We start from the raw sequence: 25298 nt of genomic DNA on the forward strand, positions 1-25298 counted from the left end.
TTATTCAAAGCGTTGCTGCCTTTTTATAACCTTTCTGGAAAAAGCACGTTTCAATAAGCTTTCATTAATGTATAGTTTCTTAGTAGCTTGCCTAGAAAGGCAGAGTAATATTTTTTTCTTCAAGAAATATTCACTGTTCTTTAATTTTCGAGTCGGTGGTTTGAGGAGCGGCAAAGGACTCAATTTCAACCAACAATTAAATTATTTTGTCGCGCAGTTTCAATATGCAAATTTTACGATTTGGTGTTATTTTTATACTTTAAGGACAATGTTTTTGGGCAGTTCTGAATTCGACATCATTCATGACTTGAGAGCCAAATGGAGTACGTGAATTATATTCAGGAGCCAAAGACATGTAAAACAACATGATCATCGAGCTTGTTTTGATGACTCATTGCGCATTCATGCTGTGTGTATTTTGGCAACCGATGGTGTTACTATTTGCCGCCAATTGCAAATACATGCAGTTTCACCCTTTTCACATTTGACCCACATTTGATCACGGAGAAATATCCTCCTTCCTGAAAGAGTTTCATCCTTTTAACACGGAGAGTTACTTGTGCCTCTATAAATACGAGTTCCTTCTTTTTCAAAAGGAAATTCACTTCGACTCTTCGCGAACAAGTCTTTTTTAGACAGTTGATTCCTTAACTCGCGGCGCCGCTTTTACGAGACAGTCGAGACCTTACACTTGCCACAAGTCGACTCTTTTGAGCGACAAAGTCGCTTCTAGATTCAGGAATAAATTGCGACTTACTCGATACTGATCGAATAGTTCACTGCCTTGACTGCTAATTACATCTCACCGAAACTTCGGATTCTCCGAACACTATCAAATCCTTCCGTAAGCACTTAATTGAATTACGGAAAGTGACCCCCCAATCGAAAAAAAAAAACTGCATCATAACAATGTGTGGAAATCCACACAAAAACAGAATAAATTGAGTGGCAATTTCAGCCTCGTTCTCATGCGAGACCTTTTTTGACCTGTACCGACTGACAAAAACATAGCTATAACTCAAAACGTATACCACAATTTGAAACCACAAACTACCTAGCGTGAAAGAGGAGGTTTTAATCTATTGAAATCCGTTGTCAAACCTTTTCAGTACTCTTGAAGTGCAAAACATCATTTCTGTGCTCCTAGCTCCCGGACTATATATTTTCTTCCAATATTTCGTCAGGCACGGCCTGACTTCATCAGGGAATGAACAACTAAATAAAAGTCGTTACAATTTAAACAACCAAGACTAAAGATAATAAGATTACAATTCAAAAATAACCGTTGAAATATAACTAACGGAAAAACAAAATAAGATTATGATAACAAGATAAGGCAAACAAACGGTGATACTCTAAGTACATAAAATGCTGTATTTAATTTCGTCTCTTCTGTTTATGCCTTTAGGTTCTAAGGTTTGTCCCCTCTCGATAAGGTACGCTTCCCTAGCTTTGCGTATAGCGTCACGAGATGAATGTATGAGTGAGCTCTAGTGGAATAAGTTCTATGTCGCTAGGCGAATGGTCGTCGGAAAGAAAATGGTCTGAAGCTGCAGTTGGTCTGGAGTTGTGGGTGGGTCTGTCTTCTGGTCGTCGGTGTTCGTTAAAACGGTGTTTAAGTCGTAATTTTGTCTCTCCTATATATTGTTTGTCACAACGTCGACAGTGTACCATGTAGATCAGGTTTTTGGAGTCACAGTCAATATGATTAGGGATCGGTCTAGTCTCTCCAGTAGCAGAAAAAGTGTAGTTGGTACGGCCGTCGGTAATGTAAGGGCAAGCAACACAGCAGGCTTTGCCGCATCTAAAGGATCCCTTGGATGCGTTTGTTTGCGTGACAGTACGTAATTTAGATCTAACTTATATGTCACTTAGGTTGTCAGTCCGTTGAAAAGCAACAAGAGGTAGAGATTTAAATACGTTGGCGCAACGTGGTGACGAAGATAGAATACTGAAATGTTTTTGTATGATATATGATATAGAACGAATGGCAGGGTTGTATGTGATAACAAGAGGTACGCGACTGGGTTGGTCTGGTGTGCTCTGACTGGGATAAAGTGCTTCGTTGCGTGTTATCGTGTGAAAGCGCTGGATCTTTTGTTTGAGGAAAGAGAGACTGTAGCCACGGTCGTTAAGGTATTTGATAAGTTCGTTGGTCCGTAATGTAATAGTTTCGTCAGAGAAACATATACGTCGTAATCTGAGGGCGAGACTGAATGGAACTGAAAACTTATTTCATTGTGTGGAGATGTAACGTTTTGAAAAGGTTGTTTTGTGCTTTGCCAATGTTTTAAGACTGCGTGATAGAAACTTGGGAGGCGGTTAAGTTGCAGGGAATTGATATCATAATTGCAGTGTGTCAGAAAAGACAGTCCTCCATAATTTTCCAACGCAATCTCGGGGATAATCTTCCAGGATGCGTCAGTTCTGGTTTGCAAACGTGGTATCCAAGCGACTTTTAAAGCTTTATTCATTATGTCAAAATCAGTCATCTTGAGTCCGCCGTATTTTTTCTCACCGATGATAGTTGATTTTTTTTTATCTTTGCGGGTTTTCCATCCCAGATAAAGTTGAATATTAATTTCTCGATCTCTTTGATAAATTTTTCTGGGATAACAAGAACAGAGGCGTTATAGATTAATTTAAAAAAGTCCGAAAGTTTTAACAATGTTTATTTTCCCGTAAAGTGTTAAATTTCTTCTTTTCCAACTGTTAAGCGTCTTTTCTAAGTTTCGGATTTTCTCTGCAAAGTTTAACTCGTTAGTTTTATTTGTGTCATAAGAAAAGGAAATACCAAGAGCTTTTATTGGGTCCCGCGGCCAGCGGAAGCCAAAAGGAGTTTCGGCATTATTTTTCCATTGACCAAGCCACATTCCTTCAGACTTTGTGGTGTTAATTTCTAAGCCGGAGAGGTTTTTGAACTTATCAAGTAGAGTTAGCAGGTGGTCAACAGAATCCAGGTCACGTACAAAAACAGTGGTATCATCCGCATATAGAGAAACTTTAATTTCTTTCTCACCTACGTTGATGCCTTTTATGGTGCACGTGGTATCGTTTTTAATTGCCCTCGCGAGTATTTCTATGCCAATTACGAACAATAGTCCGGACAAGGGACAACCTTGTCTTACACCTCTTTCTACGGTAAAAAATTCTGATGCGAATCCATTATTGAGAACGCAGCTTGAAACATTGTTATAAAAAATTTTGACCCAATTTTGAATGTCAGGACCGAAATTGAATTTTTTAAGGCAGCTGTTGATAAATTCCCATTCAATGGTATCGAAAGCTTTCTTGAAGTCTATAAAAAGGGCGATTCCAGGAATGTTGTTCTCGTCTGTGTAATTCATGATGTCAGAAATTAAACGAACATTTTCACCAATATACCGGTTTTTGATGTAACCGGTTTGATCGGGGTTAATAACTTTTGGAAGAACCTTTTCTAGCCGTTTTGCAATGACTTTCGTTAAAATTTTATAATCAGTATTAAGAAGAGATATTGGTCTGAGATTGTCGAGTACAGTGGTGTCTTTGTTCGGTTTCGGGATGAGTAAAAAAAGTGATTGTGTTTTTTTTTTTCGATTAGCTCTGTCAGATTGCAGTCAATATTTCAAAAAAAAAATGGCGAGGAAAGTTCTATCCTATCTGCATTTGTTGTTTATCAAAAAAATCAACAAGTATGCATTGCAAATTGTGACACCACAAGTGGTTCAATGTCAACTCCTCCAAATTCCGGAAAAAGTCGATATTAGCGCCAAAAGGGTAAAACTAAAGCTGTGTTTTCTACTGAATTTAGACTATCTATTCAACGACAGCGTTGTAGATCTATAAAAGACTCATTTGTTACGTACTATAAGTAGCCAGTTGCAACACTGTCCGCGCGCATAGACAAAAAAGTAAACAAACAGAGTGGTATCCTAAAAAAGCCTTATTTTTTATAGTCTTCCTTGATGGCAAATCGGCTGAGCGTTGATTGTGCTGATCTTTTGTTTCTCTTAATAACTATGGTTTTAGAACGAAGGTATAAATTTTTTGAACATTTTTTCTTTCTATTAACCTTTGCAGATATTCTCCTGGCCTCGGTTGTTCGAAGGCTGGATAACGCTATCCACCGGATAAATCGCTATCCAGTGGATAGCCTAGTATGTTTTGCTAATACTTATCCGCTGGATAGCAATTTATCCAGTGGATAGTGTTATCCAGCTTTCGAACACCCAGGACCTGATTCTTAAAATATTCAGAAATATTGTTTTCTGTATTCAATCGAAAACCACTTTTGCTCACGCATTAGATGGGGGGGGGGGGGGGGGTAACTATATCGCTAGTATAAAGAGGGATATCGAAAACACGGCAGCCTCGTTTGTAGCGGATACAGTTTTACATACTAGTCATTAAAAAAAAATATTTATACCCTGAACCCTTGACGTTATGTTTATTTCTTCAAAACCATTTGTTTTGTTGTCAACCTTGCTACAAGTTGGAAACTAAAAATAAACTAACTAATCTACGATAAAGAAGAAAAAGGAAACGATTCGCGCTGTGCTACCAATTTTCTCGAAGAAACGCCGAGTCAGAAGAAAGACAGGGTCGACTGACAACGAATTTTAAATTGCCCCCTTCTATCCGGCGTTTGTTAAGCTGCTGAGACACGAAGCGACATGTAACAGGGACAAAATCTCAAATATGTACACAAAATAAAGTATATAAGAGGGACATGTAACAGCGACACATCCATTGTGGTACAACAAAACGTGTTGCTGCAACATGTCCTTGCTACATTTCCTTGTGCGTGTACATGTCGAGATTTGGTCCCTGCTACATGTCGCTTCGACATGTTTCTTTTGTGTGTAGACTTTAAAGGGTCCGGTGTTTACCTCGGTGATGAATCGAGAAAACAATGCGTTCAACAACTTCTTGACCCTTCTGTTTGCTTTCCATAACAGCGCGAAGCACGTGCGCGAGTCTTTTCCAAAATAAAACACCACCATCAGCAAATTAGAGTGATTATTTTCTTTCGGCTTTAACTCTAGATAATATCGATGCACTCTATTGATCTAATCATGCAAATAACCAAATTTTCGTTTCTGATATCCGATTGCCCTTTTATTTGCACGTAATTTGGGCGAGATCTCAAGGGTGTCCAGAACAACGTCAAATTAGATAGCTGTAAATGGACAACACGCGTAAATGACGAGCAATTAAATGTGTTCTTACATCAGGGCCTGACTCGTCCCCAGTCGTCTTTTGAGTCGGTATTGAGTCGACTGCTCAACACGGAGGGAATCATGGGAAGGAAGAGAAGAACCTTTCCTCCTTCCCATCATCCTTCGCGTCTTGCAATTTTCGCATAAGAGACGACTGGGGACGAGTCAGCATCAGGGCGGTAAAAGAGGGTTTCCATTCAGGAATTAAGAGCTAACCTCCTTTAAATCACGAATCACGTATATTTTAGTCCATTTTACCGACCACGTGTTAAGTATACATTGCTGAAGAAAATGAGCTTTAAATGATTTATTTTAGGTGGATTTATTTGTAACATACGCGTATAGGCTATACGCGTATGTTGCAAGTTAGTACGCCCTTAGTTTCAAATAGCCCAGTAGCAAGACTTGATTATTTGGGTGAGCCCATAGTAAAACAAACACGTCCGAAAACACATAAATCGACCCATAGTTTGGAGAGAACCATCTACCAACTTATGGTCGAGCCGAGAGAACGTGGTCAATATTTGGCTTCATGATTCGCGTGGTTTGTCAATTTTGGTTTTGTGTCGTAAAATAATTTATGAGAAGGTTATTTTTATTTGGTTTCACGAACGCTTTTAGCTGAAATCTCGGTACGTTAACGGTAAGCAGATCACGCGTTATAGTGGACTGGCAATTCACGAATCGCGGCAGAATTTCAGCTGTTTTCACGTGTCACGCGCTATTTCTTGTTCAAATCACGCGTCACGCATAACCCCTTTACCACCCTGTTTCTTGCTGTCTCTGCACTATTTTGTTAAAACAATCGAGTGTATTGCTTGTTCCTTTCAGACTTCTTAACCTTGACTTTTGTTATTGATACGATTAATTGGTAATTGGACCTCATGTCGTACAATATAGGGACAAATAGTGCTTGTAATTTCGAAATTACTCGGCGGTTACAACTTGGACCGGGTTGTTCGAAAGCCGATTAACACTAACCTACTAAAGGTTAAAAACCTGATCGAGGGTTAATTTATCTTGTGAAAATGTGTTTTAATTGCGGCTTATATTTTTGGCGTTTGAGATTAACGTAGACTTCAAAACTAGAGCAAAGAAAATATAAACAAAAAAACTTACTGAAAAGTTAAGAAACTGAAGTACAAATTCAAGATGACCTGAATTGTACTTTAATAGGTCCAGTTACCATTTAGTTTTGAATTTTCTTCCATTTTAATCGTGCTTGACTGGTTCAAGAATAAGATATCATCAGTCTGCTAATAATCGCTTCATATATCCTCCGTGCAGCAATGCGTTGTGTGATACACTAATATTGTAGTAGAATATTTAATCAACTAAAAAATGCAGCTAATAAAAGAATTAACATTAAATAAAACAGGCTGAAATAATTGATCTTATGGTTATTTAAACAAGGTAAAACACCTCCACCTCATCAGGTGTGAAGTATTTAGTCCCAGCCAGGATTGTTGAACTGCTTTGTACTCCACTTGGTACGGAGTAGTAGGAGCCAAAGGCCGTGTACGACTTAGTGTTGCTGTTTGCATTGTCAGCGATGTAGATGTCATGTCCTCCACCAAATGTTGGACCATAACCTGAGTTTCTGTAAATTGCATAACGTGGTGTCGTCACCATGCTCTTGAATGGCCCCAGACCTTCTTTGTTGCGAAGCGAAAATATGAACGCTTTGGACGAATAGCCATAGCCTGAACTGCTATCTGAAAACAGGAAGAAAAGAATTACAAAAAAACGAAATTTCATAAACAAAAATTATCTTACGGTTTTTCTTTTTCGTATTGCTGGCCCGACTTGTGCTACATTTTTAACACGTTTAATTCACTTGAAATAAACTTACTTAAAGAAAGGAGACACACTCTAGCTTTACGACAGATAACCATTTTTTCTTAATATTTTGGTTAAATACTTGGTATTAATTTTGTTTTCTATAACGATACTGTGAAGAGATTGAAGAACATTTAAAAACTTAGCACAGTGGGTTTAAAGTTTTATCACAAAAACCGTGCGAAGAATTTTTTTCACGAGTGGAGTTTCACTCGTTTTTCATTATGCCGATTCTTATAAATTCCAATTCGATCTGGAAACAGTGGATAAAGAAATACCCTTATCTGTGAACGGTCGCTGCAGTTCCTAATTGTTTATTTATTTATTTTTTATTTTATTAATTATCTCTTTCGTATTGGGAAGAAAAAGTAACAAAGCAATAAGTATTTCTTCAATAACATACTACATCCTACTAAATGTTTTTCAAACATTTCTTTTCTTTGAATTTTCTGGAAATTTTTTTCGTCATTGGTACAGGATTGTTTTTCATGCAGAGTATTTTGTTTAAGTTTTTAAGAATGGTATTTCAATTGAGAATACAACGATTTCATCTTTCTTTATGCGAGGCGGTCGGCGGGTACTGTTATCTGTACTGCAGTCCGTTGCGAACTGAATGGACTGGGAACTAGTTGCGGAAACAAATATTACGCGAACAGAGATTGAGTTAAAAAAACTGTCGGGTAAAACACAAAGCAAAATAATGTGACAGACAGACCGTCCTCTATAACTCAAAATCACTCCATTTGATTCCCTTTTCTTGTCGCCATGGTCGCTATTTTGAAAATGCTCTTGTCATGAGCCCACAATACGGACCACGGGGATTCCGCTGGGGTGACCCCCAAACTTCTTCCCAGACCCACTCCTTTCGTCTGAAAGAAATTAAATCTCTCCTCGCCGAAAGCAATTGAAATGAGAAGAAACTGACAACGCCATCATAAACAGCATACACTCCTGCCTTTGGCAAAATTTTCTATTATTCCTACCGTAAATGGTCGTTGAGTAGGAAGCCAACTTTTCAGTTGTATTTTTTACTGCCGTACTTTTTTTAGGAAAAAGTAATAATGGCCATTTTTAAAAACACTGTTTAAAAAGCTACAACTTGGCTTAAAGAGAGAGAGATACAAGTAAAGTTTTGAAGCGAATTAAAAAATGCGGTCCGTTTTGTTTTGTTTTGGCTTCACATGACCTCAACAAAATTCTAATAGTCAAAATCGCAAGACCCCTGCGTTTTGTTCTTAATTGGACGAGCTTGATGTTACTATACCGGCGCTCCAGTTCGCGTTTCAAACAACAAAAGACTAGCTTTCCTTTCAGTTAGGTCTCTTTTAGTTTCTTCGTTCTACATTCTGCTTGTAACTTAGATAACACTACTCATGTTTCAATGAAATACAGACATAGAATATGCTATTCACCCCAAGGTATATCAGTGTATCCTCCAAACACGTACTGTCCCTTTTTGACGATGGTAACCGTGTCACGTTTCCCATCACACCTGCTGTGGAACGTACTGACAGCCCAGCCGTGAGTGGAGGCGCGGTAGCACAGCAACCACCAATGGTTACTTCCAACAGCAGGCGTCAGGAATTGATGAAGGCGACTTTGATAAAATGCGTTATCATTTAGGATAGCTGAGTCCATCCAGTAATCTGAAATATAAAGAAGAGGAAAAAAACAGGATACTTTAAAGCAACATCTCATCGTTACATAAATAACACTGATAGCAATTATTTTTTATGTATGTAGGTAGGGGCACTGCCAGATGGTAAGATAGATTAATATATATAATTATATAAAAAGATAAATAGACAGACAGGCAGACCGACAGTCAGACAGACAAAGACGACATATAGATACACCTTTTTGCTTCATGCCATTGATGGAAAATTCCAGTTAACTTAGCATAAAAACGACACGCAAGAACAATTTTTAAGATGACTATCAGGAAGCAGAGGGGCACTTGAAAAGAATTAATACCTAATTGATATCCTTTTTGGGCCTTTCGTCTATAACAGCTGCTTTAATTTATTTGCATGTTAAAGTTTTAAATAGTTAGTGTTTGTAATATCGCCTTAACCTTGAAAATTCTCCGTAAGGTGGTAGAATATTTATCTGAAAGTTATTGATCGAGGAGTCTGAGAGTAGCGTGCAGGCTAGCATGGGTCTCGTGGCTGCAGTGACGTAAAATGGAGAATTGTTTATTCTTTTAACTTTCCTTTCTTTGTGAACTGTCAGTAATATACAAGCAGCAACTTGTGAATGCTAAATTGCTAAGAACACGTCAAGTAATCTTAAACTAGTGCAAAAAGCCTGCATAACGTGAAATTGATGATTGAGAGTCTACTTCAGGCAAAATCCATTTCGGACAAAAAAAATGGCGGACGAAAGTGAGAAAAGAATCGAACCTACTAAAGCTAAGGTACCAGACAGAGTCAAACCTTAAAGCTTTCACAAGCTTTCGGAACCGTCACGGCGTCTTTCTCAAGTCAACGTTGATGGAGAGAGAGACACAGTGGCGTTTTAACCTAAAGTGACAAATAATTCTCTCTCTCTCTCTCTTTCTCTATCAACGTTCACTTAAGAAGGCCTCTTGACCGCTCTGAGAGCTTGTAAAAGCTTAAAGGTATGGGAAATTACCATCAAATTCGGTGGAATATAAAAATAACCTCTTAAAACAGTGAAGAAACATTTTAATAATACAGCAAATGCAAAAGAAGGTACGGATGGCCAAAAGAGACGAAGATTGAAACAAATTTCGATTTGTGTTTTTGATATATTGTTGGGCTGAACAGTTTTCAAAGTCAATCTTGTCAGTGTGCTTGTAACTTTTAATTGTAACGCCCGTTATAATTTGAAGACAAATTCCATTGGTTGCATTGAAGCTATGGTTTTGTCATTTAGAATCCATAGAAATAATTTCTTTGCTAACTTCAAATTTCAAGATAGCGAGCATTTTGAAAAACTTAATAAAAGAAACTCATCTCAGCCGTGACACAGTCCCTTTAAAGATTTGACTCTGTCTGGTACCTTAGATTTTGTATGTTTCCAAAGAGTCGGAAACCAATATCTCTACAAGATTCGAACGTGATTTTAAGACAAAAATACTTGAAAGAAACGCAAAGTAACAAACACAACAAAATTACCCATTATCGACAAGTGTGAAAGACGAGGAAACAAAAAGCAAAAACAATGCAGAAACATATAAACTTAAAATAAAGCTCCGTTTGGTTACTTGTGCAATACTTGAGCTCATACCTGGGTTGCCAGGCAATACCGCGTAAATTATGGAGAGAGGGTCGTATTTAGCTACAAAAAGTTCTTTGAAGCAAACACGAAAGCCAGTCGTCTTGTTGATATACTGTGAAAGAAAAAAATGCAATTAGACCGCGTAGGACAAAAACCTAATTAAAATTAACATCTTATGTCACTTTGAGTGACTAAATTTTAAATTAAAGGAACAAACAAAGTATTGTAAATCAGTTATCCTACCTCTACCCAAGCAGTTATATCATTGTGAACTGGACTTAGATGTCCTCCTTTTGACGAATGTTCAGCAGCAACGAACACCTCTGGGGTGTTGTTGTAAAAGTTGGTGAAGTTGACGTCCTTTAAAAAGACAAGAAAATCTATTCAAACCAATTTAACTTTCTACACATACAAGTGTCTGTCATTTATCTTTTTTTTTTACTGCAGTATATTAATGAGATAGAAAAAAGTTCAGATGACAACTAACCTTGCAGAACGCGTTATTATTATCGCCAGGAGGGGGTTTATTGTTCTTAAAGTAGATCGAATTATGTTCTGAAAAGGGAGACTTGTGAAGATCCGTAAACGCCAACCAATTCTATAAATAATAAAAGTGAAAAGATATATGTTAAACATTAGGTCTGTCATTTGGTTGATGCGGCCGGTCGCTTGGTCAGTCAGTCAGTCAGTCATAGACATAGACACAGATGTCAACTAAACTTTATCTAGACACAGTTTAAGAAAACATCAGTTTGAAAAGATAAATTTTCATTTGTTCGGCTAGCTGAAAACCTTCCACATCCAAGTACCTCAAAAGGGGCATCCACATAAGCGGATGGTTGATTTTTTTTTGATAAATTAGTTGGCCAGAAAAGCTGTGTATTAAACACTTACAACAGAAATGTTTTCGTGGGATCCTGCGTAGTTTTGCAATTCTCTCAAACAAATTTTACAAGACGATTGCGTGACATCTTCAATCCACACACTGGCAGCGTCACGCTTTAGTCCGGAATGGTGGTGCTCAGCAGTCACCAACACTGAAGGTTTAACTAGGAATTTTCCCTGGAAAACAACACCGACAACCGTAGTTAATTAATAGTTAACGAGGTGGACAATAAGTCAATAAAACAAAGTCAATAAAACAAATGTATTCAATACAACAACGAAAGGTTTGAGAAGACGAAGATTAAAATGCGTATGCGCATGTAGCTTATGTTCGTTACTTTTTATGACTAAAAGAAAACCTTTTAACCCTCGGACGTATAAACAAATTCATACCCCACCGTCGTACACGAGGGGTGGCGGGGAGGGGGGAGGGGGTAGGTTTTTTATGCAGCGCTTCCTCAGAGTTTTCGCACTATAAAGGTGCAGCATCAAATTATTTTGCACTGAAAAGAGAGCCCGTAGCTTACTCTACAAGATGACATAATTTTGATAGCCTGTGACGTCATTAGAGCTACCATCTTGGACCCGCCATCTCGGATTTCAAAAATTACTTAGAAAGTATAAAAATAACGAAAATTGATTCAAATCAAACCAGAATGCTCATGAAATGTAAAAAAAAAAACACGAACAAATGGTACAATTTCGTTTAAAAAAAAACTGGAAAATAAAGAAATATGTTACAAATGACGATTTTTGGCAAGACCTATACTACTTGTAATCATATAATGGATATGTTGTTTACATGTCGAAATTTCCGCAAGGGATGGATGAACAGCTCCTTCAAGTTTCGGCATTGTGGAATAAATCATCTTTTCAAAATTTCGAAAAAAAACTTACGGCGGTGTCAATCCCCAGCCCTTTTAATTCCTTGTACGTCCGAGGGTTAACATGCAACTTTCATCCTCATCATCATCATGTCTCAACGCGCCAGTAGGCGCATAAGGCAACTTTACTGACCATAAAAGGGAAATATTACTGGTCAAATACAGTTGAAAAATGCTTTTTAGGCCTTTATAATCGTAGAGTGCTTGGAGAAATTGTCGGAAAATTGTCGGAAATAAAAACTTGTGAATATCCAAAAAAGCCCGGTCTCAATAGGGTTAACTACTGAAGAGACAATCAGGGGAGGGAATTGAAGCGTTGCAGTTAAAACGCGTGACAATATTTTGCTTTATGTCGCGCTTTGGCTCGCGATTACTGAAAGCTATGTTTAAATCTCTCTTATGCCTTTTTCTGGAAGAATATAAAATGGAATCCAAAAAAACCGTATCTCAGTCCCTAATATTGAATTTCTTTATGTCGCTTACGAATTTTGCAAATCAAAATTTAAAATAATAATTTTAAGACGGTTTCCGCTCAAAATTCTAGCAATAAAGGAAAAAAATGAGGTTATCCTAAAGAGCTCATAGCATGGTCATAGTTAAACTGACAAACGTGTTACAATTTTAGCTCCTAAACTGACCCCACGAGAGAAAACTTAAAACCTAATTTGAAGTTTTCCATATTTTAGTTTAAATGGGCGTTTCACGTCAGTTTATACAAAAAATAACACGTGTTTAGCTTTTTTGCTTTTTTTTACGATTTTTGACATTAACTTTCTCGAGAAAGTTTTACAATTTGATAGCAGGGTCAACTTGAGAAATGTATTACCTTATTGAAACAATATACAGAAATGTTACCGTGCTATAAAATGTTTGGTAAATAGTTTTTTGCACTTATTGCTCGATCTCTCAGAGGGATCTTTCGTAACAATTATTTCCATTTACCAATGGAAAGTTGACAGCTTTACAAGTCGTTCCAGACCACCATTGTGACATGCGCAGTTTCCCGGCACTTCCACCAACCGGATACCCTTGGTACGCCATCCACTCAACTGTCACGTTAGCATGTGACTTTCGCTCGTTGAAGCCTGCCGCCATCACACAAGCAGTAAATGAATGGTAACTGGCATTTTCAACCCATGACACAGCGGCATCATGAACATATGACTTGTTGCTGGTATCCATATGATTGATAGTGATCTGCACTTCAATGGATTTGTCGGGATTGAACAAGGAAGGGTTCAAACGAATTACTTCGCAATGAGAATACCCCAATGTTGGAATATGTGGCATGTGCCGACGACCACGTTGGAATTGAAATCCTTTAAAGCAAAAACGACATAAATCACACATGCAAATATATATTTTCCACGACTTCAGGGCCCAGTTGTTCGAAAGCCCGATCTATAACGCTAATCCACGATTAAACCAAGGATTAAAAAAAATAACACACAATTGCACTAAAAATTCTTAATTGTATTAAAATGTCAAAAAAGAACAAACGACAACTTGAAAACAAATAACCAATAAGCAAGAAGGAAAAGTTTTCACCGTTGAGCTGAAGCTTTTTGTAAAACTCTTCCTTAAGGAGTACAAGCAGTATATAGACCTCTATTTATAGGGTGTTTTAAAAGGAAATATGTATCTTTTGGACTACATTATTACAGCCTTCGTTAACCTCCAGGAAGGGGTAAAAGGATACATATTTCTTTATTGTCTTGTATCCTCACTATCCGTATAGTTTACAGTTGTTTATGGTTAGTAACGTACCTCCAATCGTCATGTAATCGACTGTAATAATATCTTCACTCTTCGGGTTGCTGTTGTAGTTTCTAACACACACCTTCATGTCTTTTGTGGATGAGTGCTACGGAAATATGAAAGAGACGTTATCATAAACAGGCTAAACATCGTTTTCTACCTAGAAAAAGGAAAAAAGTACCATACTTCCATAAATTTAGTTTGATAAAAGCTTCAATTAACAATTATTCGATCGCCGAAGAAGAAGTGAATCTCGGGGAATATTCCTCTCGACAGTGCCGAGATTCACGGAGCCTTTAGTCTTATTTTCAGAGGTGAATATCAAGAATCAGTATAATTTCCAGTGGGTGAATTCAACTCTGATTTTTCGAGAAGCTCGGAATATGACGATTACACCCTTTATTTTTGGCGTTTTTTTTTTTTTTATATTCACTGCGCTAGTCGGTGAATATAGCATTGCAGGGCTTGGATACTAAGCCATGCCAACTTTGCCATCAGGCAAGTAAACATGGCGTCGTTTGCTGAATGAAATTTTCGCTCATTTGAAAGAAATTACTCCAAGTCATTGATGTTTAAAACACTGGGAATTTCGCAAGTAAACTACCAAGGCTTCTGGACCGAAAATATTTTCAAGAGATGGTTTTCAAAGCATTAGAGTTGATCGTAAACATGGTTGTTGTGGAGATCGCACTCGGCCATGTAAAACTCAGTCAGAACGATTGACAAAACCGTCCAAACTTTATTTAGTTCTTTTCTGACCGAAGCTGTTCATTTCAAGAGGAATCACACAACTGTTCAGAAGTCACCAACGATTCAACAAAGCCGGTACCACACATCTTTCTTTTCCGTACGTAGTGTTTATTATTCAATAATAATTACTTCGCCTTCGGCGAATAATTGCTAACTAAAAAACAAAGAACTAAAACACGGAAACAACAAACACAAGTGCTCGCTTGCATACGAGTAAACAAGTCGAATTCATCAAATGTAAATCTTGTACCATTGATTAATTGTTGGCGACTTCTGAGCAAATTGTGTAAATCCCCTAAACATGAGTCAAGAAGCTCTGATCTAAAGAGAACTGATTTTTTTTTTTTTGGTCAATTGCTCTGCTCTTGAAAATGTTTTCGGTTCAAAAGCCTTGGTACTCAATTTTCAAAATCCCAACTGTTTTGAATACTCCGGACTTGAAGTGATTTTTTTCGAATGAACGAAAATTCCATTCATTGCTTGCCTAGATGAAAAAGTGGCATGGCTTAGTATCCCTGAAATACTATATTCACCTCCAAGCGAGCTGAATATATCGACATACACCAGAGCTTCTTGACCAATTAGAATATCGCATTCTTATATTCACCTCTTCAAATTAGACTAAAGCATAATATATTCAGAATATGTTATATTGGAATATTTAAACATTCATTAAAGGCACATTGTCACGGGAATTTTAATGCTTTTCTGTAAAAAGTACTAAAATTAGCGAATAAGGCCTTCTCGGACATGAAATGCACCTAGTAAGGCATTAAATGGCTTGATTGACCGGGATTTTAATTTTTATAGCTTTAAAGACATTCATAATTATAATACTCGTGGACGAAATGACATTTGTAGACCCAAGTCATGTCGCTCCTGGGGCCAGAACCGTTTTATTAATCAAGCTGCTCACGAATGGAACATTTTACCCGACAAAGCAAAAAGCGCATTTGACATTTTAACTTTTAAAAGACATATTAGAAGTATTTGATAAGTTTTTTAATTTCTTATATTCATTTTTTAAAATTTAACTTTTTACATCTTCTATTTTTAACTTTCACTCTTTAACCATTTTTATCAAATTTGTTATTTATTTTATGCAGCGCCCCACTGAAAACCACCTTTTTGTGACGTGGGCTCCCTGCTAAAATATATTTATTATTATATATAATCGAGTTGAATTGCAGAACTGCTTTCAGAGTGCTCAATAGTAAACTAGAGCGTGATTATAACAGAAGATGAACAAATCAACTGTACATTTGACTTGCATTCTATTACTATTTAGTTTCGTACTACACAACCGTGCAGCACTCATCAGAAACTAAATAGTAATAAAATGCCAAGTCAAATGTACAGTTGATTTGTTCATCTTCTGTTATTATTATATATAGATATAAAGTAAGTTGTTGTTGAAGGAAGAAAGGAGCCATAATAATTGTTAGGTGTTTTTCCAGTCCACAAGTCCACTTTTTCAAGTTGAGATTTAAAGTTCTTGTGGACAGCAAAATAATATCACTTGTTTATCGCTTCAGTATTAAAATTGCATGGTGATATTTAACAAAATTGGACCACCGTTCGTAGTTTCTAAAAATCTTTAAGCTCTTGAGTTTTTTGAAGTGAAACTGGCGACAGTGGTCAGTCAGTACAAGCTCGCTCTTGAATGATACATACAGCTTACCTCGATCCACGCTGTAACTGCATTACATTGAGACAAATACGGATATGTATTGTTGTAACTGTACTTTGGCGTCACGACCACCACAGGAGGAGAAAAAAACGGCGTTGTAAAGTTTATCGTCTGAAATGTAAAATATGAGTATGTCTGTAAGTCTGGTAACTAATGAAGTAAGATAAATGAACCACTCAGTGAACACATTTCAGAAACAGTTCTGTTAAGCCTGGTTTTCACTAGCCTGGCAAGCTCAAGCGTAAGAATAACAGCTCGTATTTCACTGCGAAAACGGCTTCGACTCAAGCAAAAGCATAAATGCATAGCTGTTTTATGCTTGGGCTTGTGCTTGTGCTTGCGGCAAGCACAAGAACAAGGATCAAAATTTGTCCTTTCTGCGTGATTGCGCTTATGTTTGCGCTTGTGCTTGCGTCGCTAGTGAAAACCTGGCTTAACAGAACTTTTTTCTTGCGCTTCTTTTAGTTGAAAATAATGAATGAGTATTAGTGAGACAGAGACAAAGACAAAGACAAAGACAAAGACAAAGACAAAGACAAAGACAAAGACAAAGACAAAGACAAAGACAAAGACAAAGACAAAGACAAAGACAAAGACAAAGACAAAGACAAAGACAAAGACAAAGACAAAGACAAAGACAAAGACAAAGACAAAGACAAAGACAAAGACAAAGACACAGATAGAGACATTGACATAGATAGAGACACAGATAGAGACATTGACATAGATAGAGACATTAACATAAACATAGACAGAGACAAAAACAGACACATAGTCACTGACATAGACATAGACATAGACATAGACGTAGACATAAATATATTATTAATTAGCAAAATTTCCAGAGGTGAATTTAATTCTCATTGGTCGAGAAGCTCGGACTATGACTTAATATTCACCGCGCTAGGCGGTGAATATAGATTTAAGGTTTGGCTACAAAGCCATGCCACGTTTGCCATTCAGGACAGTGAACATGGCGGCATTTGCTGAATGAAAATTTCTCTCATTTAAAGGAAATCTCTCAAAGTCCTGGATATTTAGAACATTGAGAATTTTGCAAATTAACTACCAAGGCATTTGGAACGAAATTTTTCAAGAGATGGTTTTCAAGGCATTAGAATTGACCGTGAACATGGTGGTTTTGAAGATCACACGCGGCCATGTACTCAGTCAGATCGACTGGCAGAACATTATTTAGTTATCTTCTCACTGGAGCTAGTAATTTCGAGAGGATTCACACAATTGCTCAGATGTCACCAACGATAAAACAAGGGTACCAGATATCTTTTTGGCAGCGTTTGTTTTGTTCCGTCTTATTGCTAAAACTTGAGTGTAAATAACTATTTCAATCGATGAATTAAACTAGTTTACACGTATGCAAGCGAGCACTTGTGTTTGTTGTTTTCGTGTTTTTTGTTGTTATCCTGTAGTTTTTTATATTAACCTCTGAAAATTATACTTAAACAATTATTCGCCTCAGGCTCAGTGATTATTGTTGAATAATCCCCGAGACGAATAATCACTTCGCCCTCGGCGAAGAATTGTTAAATATATATAGCTGTGCTTTCTGTGAGTATTGTTTTTAGTATTTCGCTGAAACCTTGTGGTCAAATTTCGAATTCCTTTTCAAATACAAAGGTCTCTAATAGACAGCTCAACAAACAACAGACTACTATTTGTTGCTATTGTTGTTTTCTTAAATCTTACTTGGCAGAAAGCGTTGTTGTGTTGATGAGAAGGTGAGGCAGTGTTGTTAAACACAATGCTTTTGGTGAAGGTCACATCGGTTAATGCCATCCAGTTCTACAAAATAATTATGACACGAATAAAACAAACAGGATGTTAACCGTCGGATGTACAAGTAAAATCAAAGCTCCACCGTCGTACAAGGGGGGGGGGGGATAAAACTCCTCCCTAGGATTTTCTTACTATTAAGGCAGCGAAATTATTTTGCACTCTGTAGAAAGCCCTTAGCTTACTCTGCAAGATGACATAATTTTTGTTGGCTGTGACGTCATATGACTTCTGGGATCTGCCAACTTGGATTTTACCATTTCCTTAGAAAGTCAGAAAATAACAAATAAATGAAACAAAAGAATGCCAGAATTCCTATAAAATGTAAAAATAAACAAATAGAACAAGTATAATGTGTATTGTAAAGAATTGTCCAGCAAAATTCAGGGCGTATTTAATTGAAACATACGTGAATAGCCGTCGCATTTGCCCGTCAAACTTTTCGAGCAAAGAAAAAAATATATAAAAAACCAACGGGTAAATGCGACGGCTCTATGCGCATGTTGGAAATAAATCCAACCTTAATTTTCCTTGCTTATCACTCACGAAGAAACAAAATTTTATTCACTTACGATTTTTATGCTTTTATGTGTTCCACCGAAAATCTTTGTTTCTCTGAAACAAAGTTTAAAGTTGTTATTTTCCACATCTTCCACCCAAACTGCCATAGCGTCTTGCGGCCTGTTGGGAGACTGGTGACTAGCAGTCACAAACACGGTCGGTAGAGTCTTGAAACGCTGAAACAGGTGTTCGTTAGTTAATGCATGTATGTTTTAGAATAATTAGATTAAGTTAAAAAACGAAGAGATAATAAGGGATAATCAGACCACTCTACTCACACTTCTCATTTTACATACTTTAATACCATTAATACCATACAATACTATAGTACGCATTCCTTTTCCCCCTTCCTATCCGTTTTATGATATCAGCAATAAGCGCACTTTTTCTATTATTTCTTCTTTTAAGGACGTTCGCGCGAAAATATTCCAACATTGCAATTTTTTCTTTCACTTTCACCACTGCTAGTTTACAGGTTGCGTATGTCAGAAATTTTAAAAAAATTGGGGTCACTGAGTTCATGCAAAATGCTGCAAAATTTGACCGATTCGATCGAGCGCGGGAATAGAAAATGAAAAAAATTTAAAGTGTATATGACAGATGTTTTTTTTATTTGCCTGATCAAATCTACGTGGTATGCTGATGGGAACATCGAAAAAAGAAATTCGAAATCTCGTTTTTTTCACCGCGTTTTGCCTAAGACGCAATATTTTCACTTCCCGTTGGGCCCAAAACCGCGCACAGTATGGAGCTGGGTCTATTCTGCTTTTGACGTCATGGCCGGTCTAGACCCAGCTCCCCACTGGGCGCCGTGACGTCAAACAAGTGATACACTCAAGAACCAAACAAACTGAACAGGGAATTTCAAAGGAAGATTGCGGCTGGGTTGCCGGAAGCCCGGAAATCCGAAAAAAAAGCTAAAAGCTTGGAAGTTTATAAATGATCTGAAGTCTAGAGGGATACTAGTGTAATAATAGTTTTTTTTAGAAAAGCCGATGGAAACAGCGTGTGAAAAAAAAGCTATCATATCATATCAGCAAATATACAGGTAAAATGAAAAGGCGGTTTTTTATCTTGACGTATTAGGCTCAAAACGAATTTAGAAGTAGCGCACGTGTTGTTGTGATTTTAGCGATTTAAAATCTATGCCGTCGAAGCTTTAAAATTCCATGTTCGGTTTGTTTGGTTATTGAGTGTATCACTGAGCGCATTATTGTTTGACGTCACGGCGCACAGTGGGGAGCTGGGTCTAGACCGGCCATGACGTCAAAAGCAGAATAAACCCAGCTCCCCAATGTGCGCGGTTTTGGACCCAACCGGAAGTGAAATTTCACTATTTTAGAGCGCGAAAACGCAGTGAAATAAAGAGATTTCGAATTACTTTTTTCGATGTTCCCATCAGCATTCCACGTGCATTCGATCAGGCAAAAAAAAACTGTGTCATATACACTTTTAATTAACATTCAAATTTGGCTCATGTTTTGTCAATCAGTAGAGATCTATTCCAAAAGGTTATATAAGGTTTAAGGATATTAGGCAAATTTAGGCATGTTAAATGGCCCTCAAATTAAAAGAAATATAATAAACCCTCTTACAGTGACTAAACGTTTAGTTGACAAAGCAGCTTTAAGGCTTGACTCAATATTTTTAATATGTTTATCAATAAATAGTAACCATTTCAGTTTCATTTACGTTATCATGCCCGAGAAGGACAACTTAAAAATGACAACATTTCACAGCTAACCTTTTCAAAATAGATCTTTTGGCATTTGGTCTTAGCATTCCAAGCTCTTAAGAAAGCAGTTCCCAGCTGCGATCCACGAGGAACAGTCTGCATAGCGATCCAGTTGATTTCAGTTGTTCCGTTGGACCCGTCCCCAAACTCAAGGACACAGACCGTGAATCTTCTTGCCGTTACATTCTCAACCCAAACTGCAGCGCCATTTCGAGGTGTTGGACTTTTCACACTATGACTTACTGAGGCAAAAACGTAAACTTGCCGTCCGGCAGGGTAGGATTTATCAAAAGATATATTTTTACACGAAAACAGCCATGGTGCAGTAGCAGTCACGTTGTCTTTTCCAGCCTTCAAAGTGAGCGCTAAAAAGAAGTAAAATTTGATCAACGTTAATTTTTACTGCTTACACTTGACTTTTTTCTCAATATAGAGGCGAGCGAAGAGCCGTCCAATGTCATAGGGAATCTTATATTGAACCAATTCATTTCGCTTATAGCATGACTGGTATTTTTGACCAACCTTTGTTCGTCATGATGTACGTAATTTTTTTGCCTGCTGCATGTTACCTGTTAAAGACCTAAGTTCCTTTTCTGGTAAGCGTTGACATTGACGTTCTAAGCGTTATAATTCAGTTATGGGTAAGACGCTGCATTAAAATATATTTTGCTTTTTTTTCTCGGAAAAAAAATCGACAAATTGAGCGTACGTTTCAAAGGAGATTCCAGCTCTAATTTTGTAACGTGACGTGACGTGACGCAACGTGACATCATATTACGTCACAGCCAACGAAAATTATGTCGTCTGGTAGAGAAAGCAAAGGGCTCTTTACTGAGTACAAGATAATTGCGCTGTGCTTTAATAGAACGAAATGTCTGGAGAGGGGTTCCATGCACCCCCCCCCCTCACTTCCCCCGCCCCTTGTACGACGGTAGGGGTTTGAGTTTGCTTGTACGTTCGAGGGTTAATATTGCTTTTATAAACTAGCAAAGTACTTTTAAACTGCAGCTCTAGAGCGAAAAAAACAAGCAGAGGTGTATGAGAGGACACCTCGACATGACATCATAATAACTATATATAGGGCACCAAATGGAGGGCGTAAACGGAGTGGCTCCTAAGCACCAGGGGGTAGGGAAGAAAGCCGGCACTTTTCTTTGAAGACATAGCGGTGCCGGGAAACGGTGCAATTCTTGTTCAATAAAGCTGTTACTATGCTAGGAACGACGTCACCCAAAGTTTTGTTTTTTCTCAGAAATATTTCAATAAAGTGGAACCCCGTTTATACGGACACCAATGGGACATGCCAAATTGTCCGTATTAACGGGGTGTCCATATAAATGTTTTGGTTGCTGCAACGTCACGTGACGTCATATGACGTCAGGTGACGTCATTATATAGCGTGATGTATAGCCGCCATCTTGGATCCGCCATCTTGGATTTCATTATTTTTTAAGAAAGTCAGAAAATAACAGAAAATTATGCAAAATCAAGCCAGAATGCTTATGGAATGCAAAAATAATCAAATCGTGCAATTCTCTTTCAAAAAACTGGAAAAATAAAAAAAATGTAGAAAAAAGCGAATTTGCAGGACCTGCTTATAATTATTGACACATGATTGACATATCACAATTCCCGCAAGGGATAAAGGACGGACCATTAGAAAAAATATGGTGGGGGGGGGGATTTTCGGCTTGCAAGAATTTTTTACGCCCATTGCTTGTGCAGGAATTTTTGTGCGGGTGTACCCCTCTGTTCGAATTTTTTTAGACAGGTTCCTGTTTAGACAAATAGTTGTCTTTAGACCGAATGCATCTAGGGTGGTCCGGGGCCCATGCTCCAACAGGAAATTTTTATATTCGTCCTTCTGAAATCGCTAGAAATACATCTAAATCTGCTCGCGTCAAGAATTTTAAATACCACTGGGGATTTTCTTGTAACTATAACAGTTTAATGTCACTTAGGTGTCCAACCTCCTATGTGCAGATCAAAACTACGAACTACATGACCCACCCCCTTTCTACCCCAGCCCACCCCATCCCCCCTTACTTATTGACTAGTCCCTTAAAGTCCATCTTTGTTCATTAGTATGGCTAAATTCGAATGCTATTTGCTGTTATTTTATACCATGTTATACTGATTCTTTTCTTACTCTATGCGCTTGTCAACAGCAATTTATATCGAGATGTCTTACTGATGATGGTGTCAAAGTTTTTTATACAATAGCCACAAATAGCCAAAGTGAATTTTCAATAACCATTGGGGTAAGGGAAGAAACGTTTTGCCTGTCGGGAGGCCAGGTTGAATGTAATTTGCTTTTATGAAACTAGAAGTTGAGCGCTGGAGACGCTTGACTGTAGTGGGGTCTGGGGGCATGCTCCCCCAGAAAATTTTGAAATTTCTAGGCTCGGAAACGCTATTTACGGCATTCCCCCTGATTAATTCGTCGAAAACGTTGATCTCATCAATTCTAAAATGATAGGTGTTTTTAGTGCTTAATAGGAACTTTCCTTCTGCATGAATTTTTTCTTTGCCTTCCCCTTTGCACGAATATTTTTTCTTGGCATTTCCCCTTGCATGATTTTTTTATATATATTTTCCCCACCCCCATCACTTTTCTAATGGTTCGTCCCTAAATGAACATCTGCTGAAAGTGTCAGCATTGTAGAGAAAAATCTTTTTACAAAATTTCGAAAAAAACCTTAAGGAGGGTGGCATCCACTTAGAAAGCAAGGCGAGACGACCGCATGGAAATATTAGCAGAGCAAGCTTAAGATGATATTTATCTTAGGGCTTAAGAACAGATTTAGCTGCTGGCGGGAACTGAGTTAGATGAAACAGAAAACGATGAAACTCACAATGCCAAAAGAGTCGGAGAGAGAAGAAGGCTTACAGCGAAACGTCAAAGTCAGTTTTTGGTCATATACAAAGAAAGAGCGAGACTCGGATAAGTGTAAAAAGTTGGAGCAAACTTGAAGAAATAAAGAAAAAATAAAAAATATGAGAAAAAGGTGAATAGAACAAAATGAGAAGAAAAAGGAAGTAAAGAAAAGCTTAATTAAAAGCAGACAAGAGTGAAATGGCAAAAGAGCTTACAAGGGAATCCCAGGAGGCTGCAGAAATTGGCAATCTAAAAGAGGTCTAATAAACTTCTCAATTTTGCATTTGCTATACGTTTATGCAATTTTAAAGAAATAATCCATAACCTAGAACTGTCAAGCTTTCAGAAAATGCGTGGTTTGTAGGGTTTGTATCAAGCGCTAGAGCGATCCACGCGCGGACGGTCCTCAAAAGAGCGGCTGATACCTTAATAAACGTTTTGATTGATCGGTCAATTTTTAACCCGGTTCAAGCAATCACACTGCAGGAATTTAAGATCAAAAGTAGCAAGGAAATACGATCTTCCCTTTCCTCCCCCACCCCACCCTCAAGGTTTTGACAAGCAAGTCTAAGATAAAGATGGATTGTAACATGTTTTTCATTTTCTTAAATCCTCCTTGTGACCTAAACTACATGTAGCAACAACCAAAACTACGAAAAATGTCTGTACCTCGAGTCTTTGAGCAGGTAACGGTAAAGAAAATCAGTAAAAGGTACAACGTCTTCCAAGCTGCCTTCAGCTCCATTTTGCTGATAATCTGAAATCAATAAAAGGAGTTAAAGTGAAAATTACATTTGTCACTAGGTTTCTAGATGTAATATATCAAAGCCAGTGTGAGATGATAGACTCCATTAAGTGCGGAGTCGTGATTTTTATTTTTAATTTAAATTTATCGTGAAAAGTGTTGGTTCTTTTGCCACACACTAGACGTTTATCGGTATAAGCGCCAAAGCACAACATTTTTAGATTTCATGTAAACTAAGTAAGTAAGTAAGTAACCTTTATTTTGACACGATAAAAATTTAAAGCTGAGTAGCTCGTGGGGTCGTGTATAAAATAAGCTAGAAATGAATTAAAAATACTAAAAAATATATAAAATACAATAAAAAGTCCTATTCACATAGTATAAAAATCAATCATATATAAAATTCCGATCTCTGCGGCGCACGCTCGAGGCGGTTATGGTGTCGAATTTAAATTATTTTAAGTGCAGAGTCGTGATTTTTATTTTTAATTTAAATTTATCGTGAAAAGTCGTGATTTTTATATTTAAATTTATCGTGACAACTGAGTAGAAAATTTATAGGGAGGCTTGCTACCTTATTCTTGGAATGAAACCCTTTTTCTAACACTGTTTTCACTATTTTCTTATCTGACTACATGCAAACAAAGTATGATTCCGCTCTCCGAAATCGGGTTTATCAATCTGCTTTGATGCGCGTTTCAATTTTGCAGTGATTTAGGGTAGTTGGACGTACTGGACTCAAAACAACATAAATGAAATGAAAATCTCAGCAGAGTTTTTAAGTGCCAACACCAAAAGATGGACCAGCGAAACTTTTCAAAAAGCGAAATATTGCACGACGAATAGAGCAGTACACGAGCACGACGATTGTGCAGTTAGTGTCATGACACCACTCACACTAAAAGAAGGATTTTTCCTTGCTGTACGACATAAGAAAATCACATAGCTAAAACGTAAAATCTAAAGCAGAAATAAAAAAATTGCAAGCTTAGGACGAAAACATCATTATTTACCGCATCACGAAAAATTAAAAAAAAAAAATGTTCTTTGAGGAAAACGCTAAATAGCACAGTTATGTATTTTAAGCCCTCCGAGTGTTTATTCGCCCTTGCAGATTTCTTTTGGGAAATGGTTAAACACATATAAACCAGTCATATACCTTCATCACTTACATTTTTGAGTAACTCAGCGCCAGAGTTGAAAGCTAAACGGTAAAGCAAAACAGAAAATTGAAAATGATGCGATAAGCATTTAAAACGAGTGGACAATAAAAACCTAACTTCATACTAACACTTGCACTGAGGTTCTCTAATACTCACCTCTCGCTCCCGAAAA

General features: G+C 37.5%; 2 protein-coding genes across 2 annotated transcripts; both read right to left on the reverse strand.

Moving 5' to 3' along the window:
• Positions 1-6585: 6585 nt before the first annotated feature.
• On the reverse strand, positions 6586-8683 carry LOC144666279 (uncharacterized). The gene is made up of 2 exons (XM_078527694.1): positions 8453-8683; positions 6586-6916 (listed from the first exon to the last, which is right to left on the reverse strand). The coding sequence occupies exons 1-2, from the start codon at positions 8676-8678 to the stop codon at positions 6606-6608; spliced, it is 537 nt and encodes a 178-aa protein (XP_078383820.1). The 5' UTR covers positions 8679-8683; the 3' UTR covers positions 6586-6605.
• Positions 8684-9089: 406 nt separating this feature from the next.
• Positions 9090-20875, reverse strand: LOC144664963 (uncharacterized). The gene is made up of 12 exons (XM_078526158.1): positions 20863-20875; positions 20350-20705; positions 18617-18781; positions 17958-18053; positions 16242-16361; positions 13820-13916; positions 12995-13371; positions 11178-11345; positions 10771-10881; positions 10527-10643; positions 10293-10395; positions 9090-9265 (listed from the first exon to the last, which is right to left on the reverse strand). The coding sequence occupies exons 1-12, from the start codon at positions 20873-20875 to the stop codon at positions 9090-9092; spliced, it is 1899 nt and encodes a 632-aa protein (XP_078382284.1).
• Positions 20876-25298: the final 4423 nt, after the last annotated feature.

The sequence above is a fragment of the Oculina patagonica genome, chromosome 9 (genome assembly GCF_052425735.1).
Source record: "Oculina patagonica isolate OP01 chromosome 9, crgOcupat, whole genome shotgun sequence".
Lineage (NCBI taxonomy): Eukaryota > Metazoa > Cnidaria > Anthozoa > Scleractinia > Oculinidae > Oculina > Oculina patagonica.

Excerpts from the sequence above, each read along its gene's own strand:
- LOC144666279 (XM_078527694.1), bottom strand. The coding sequence starts at position 8,678 with ATGGACTCAGCTATCCTAAATGATAACGCATTTTATCAAAGTCGCCTT. Across the intron at positions 6,917-8,452 it reads ATACACTGATATACCTTGGG|ATAGCAGTTCAGGCTATGGC; the intron begins GTGAATAGCATA and ends TCCTGTTTTCAG.
- LOC144664963 (XM_078526158.1), bottom strand. Across the intron at positions 18,782-20,349 it reads AAAAGATCTATTTTGAAAAG|CGTTTCAAGACTCTACCGAC; the intron begins GTTAGCTGTGAA and ends CACCTGTTTCAG. Across the intron at positions 13,917-16,241 it reads CAGTTACAGCGTGGATCGAG|CACTCATCCACAAAAGACAT; the intron begins GTAAGCTGTATG and ends ATATTTCCGTAG.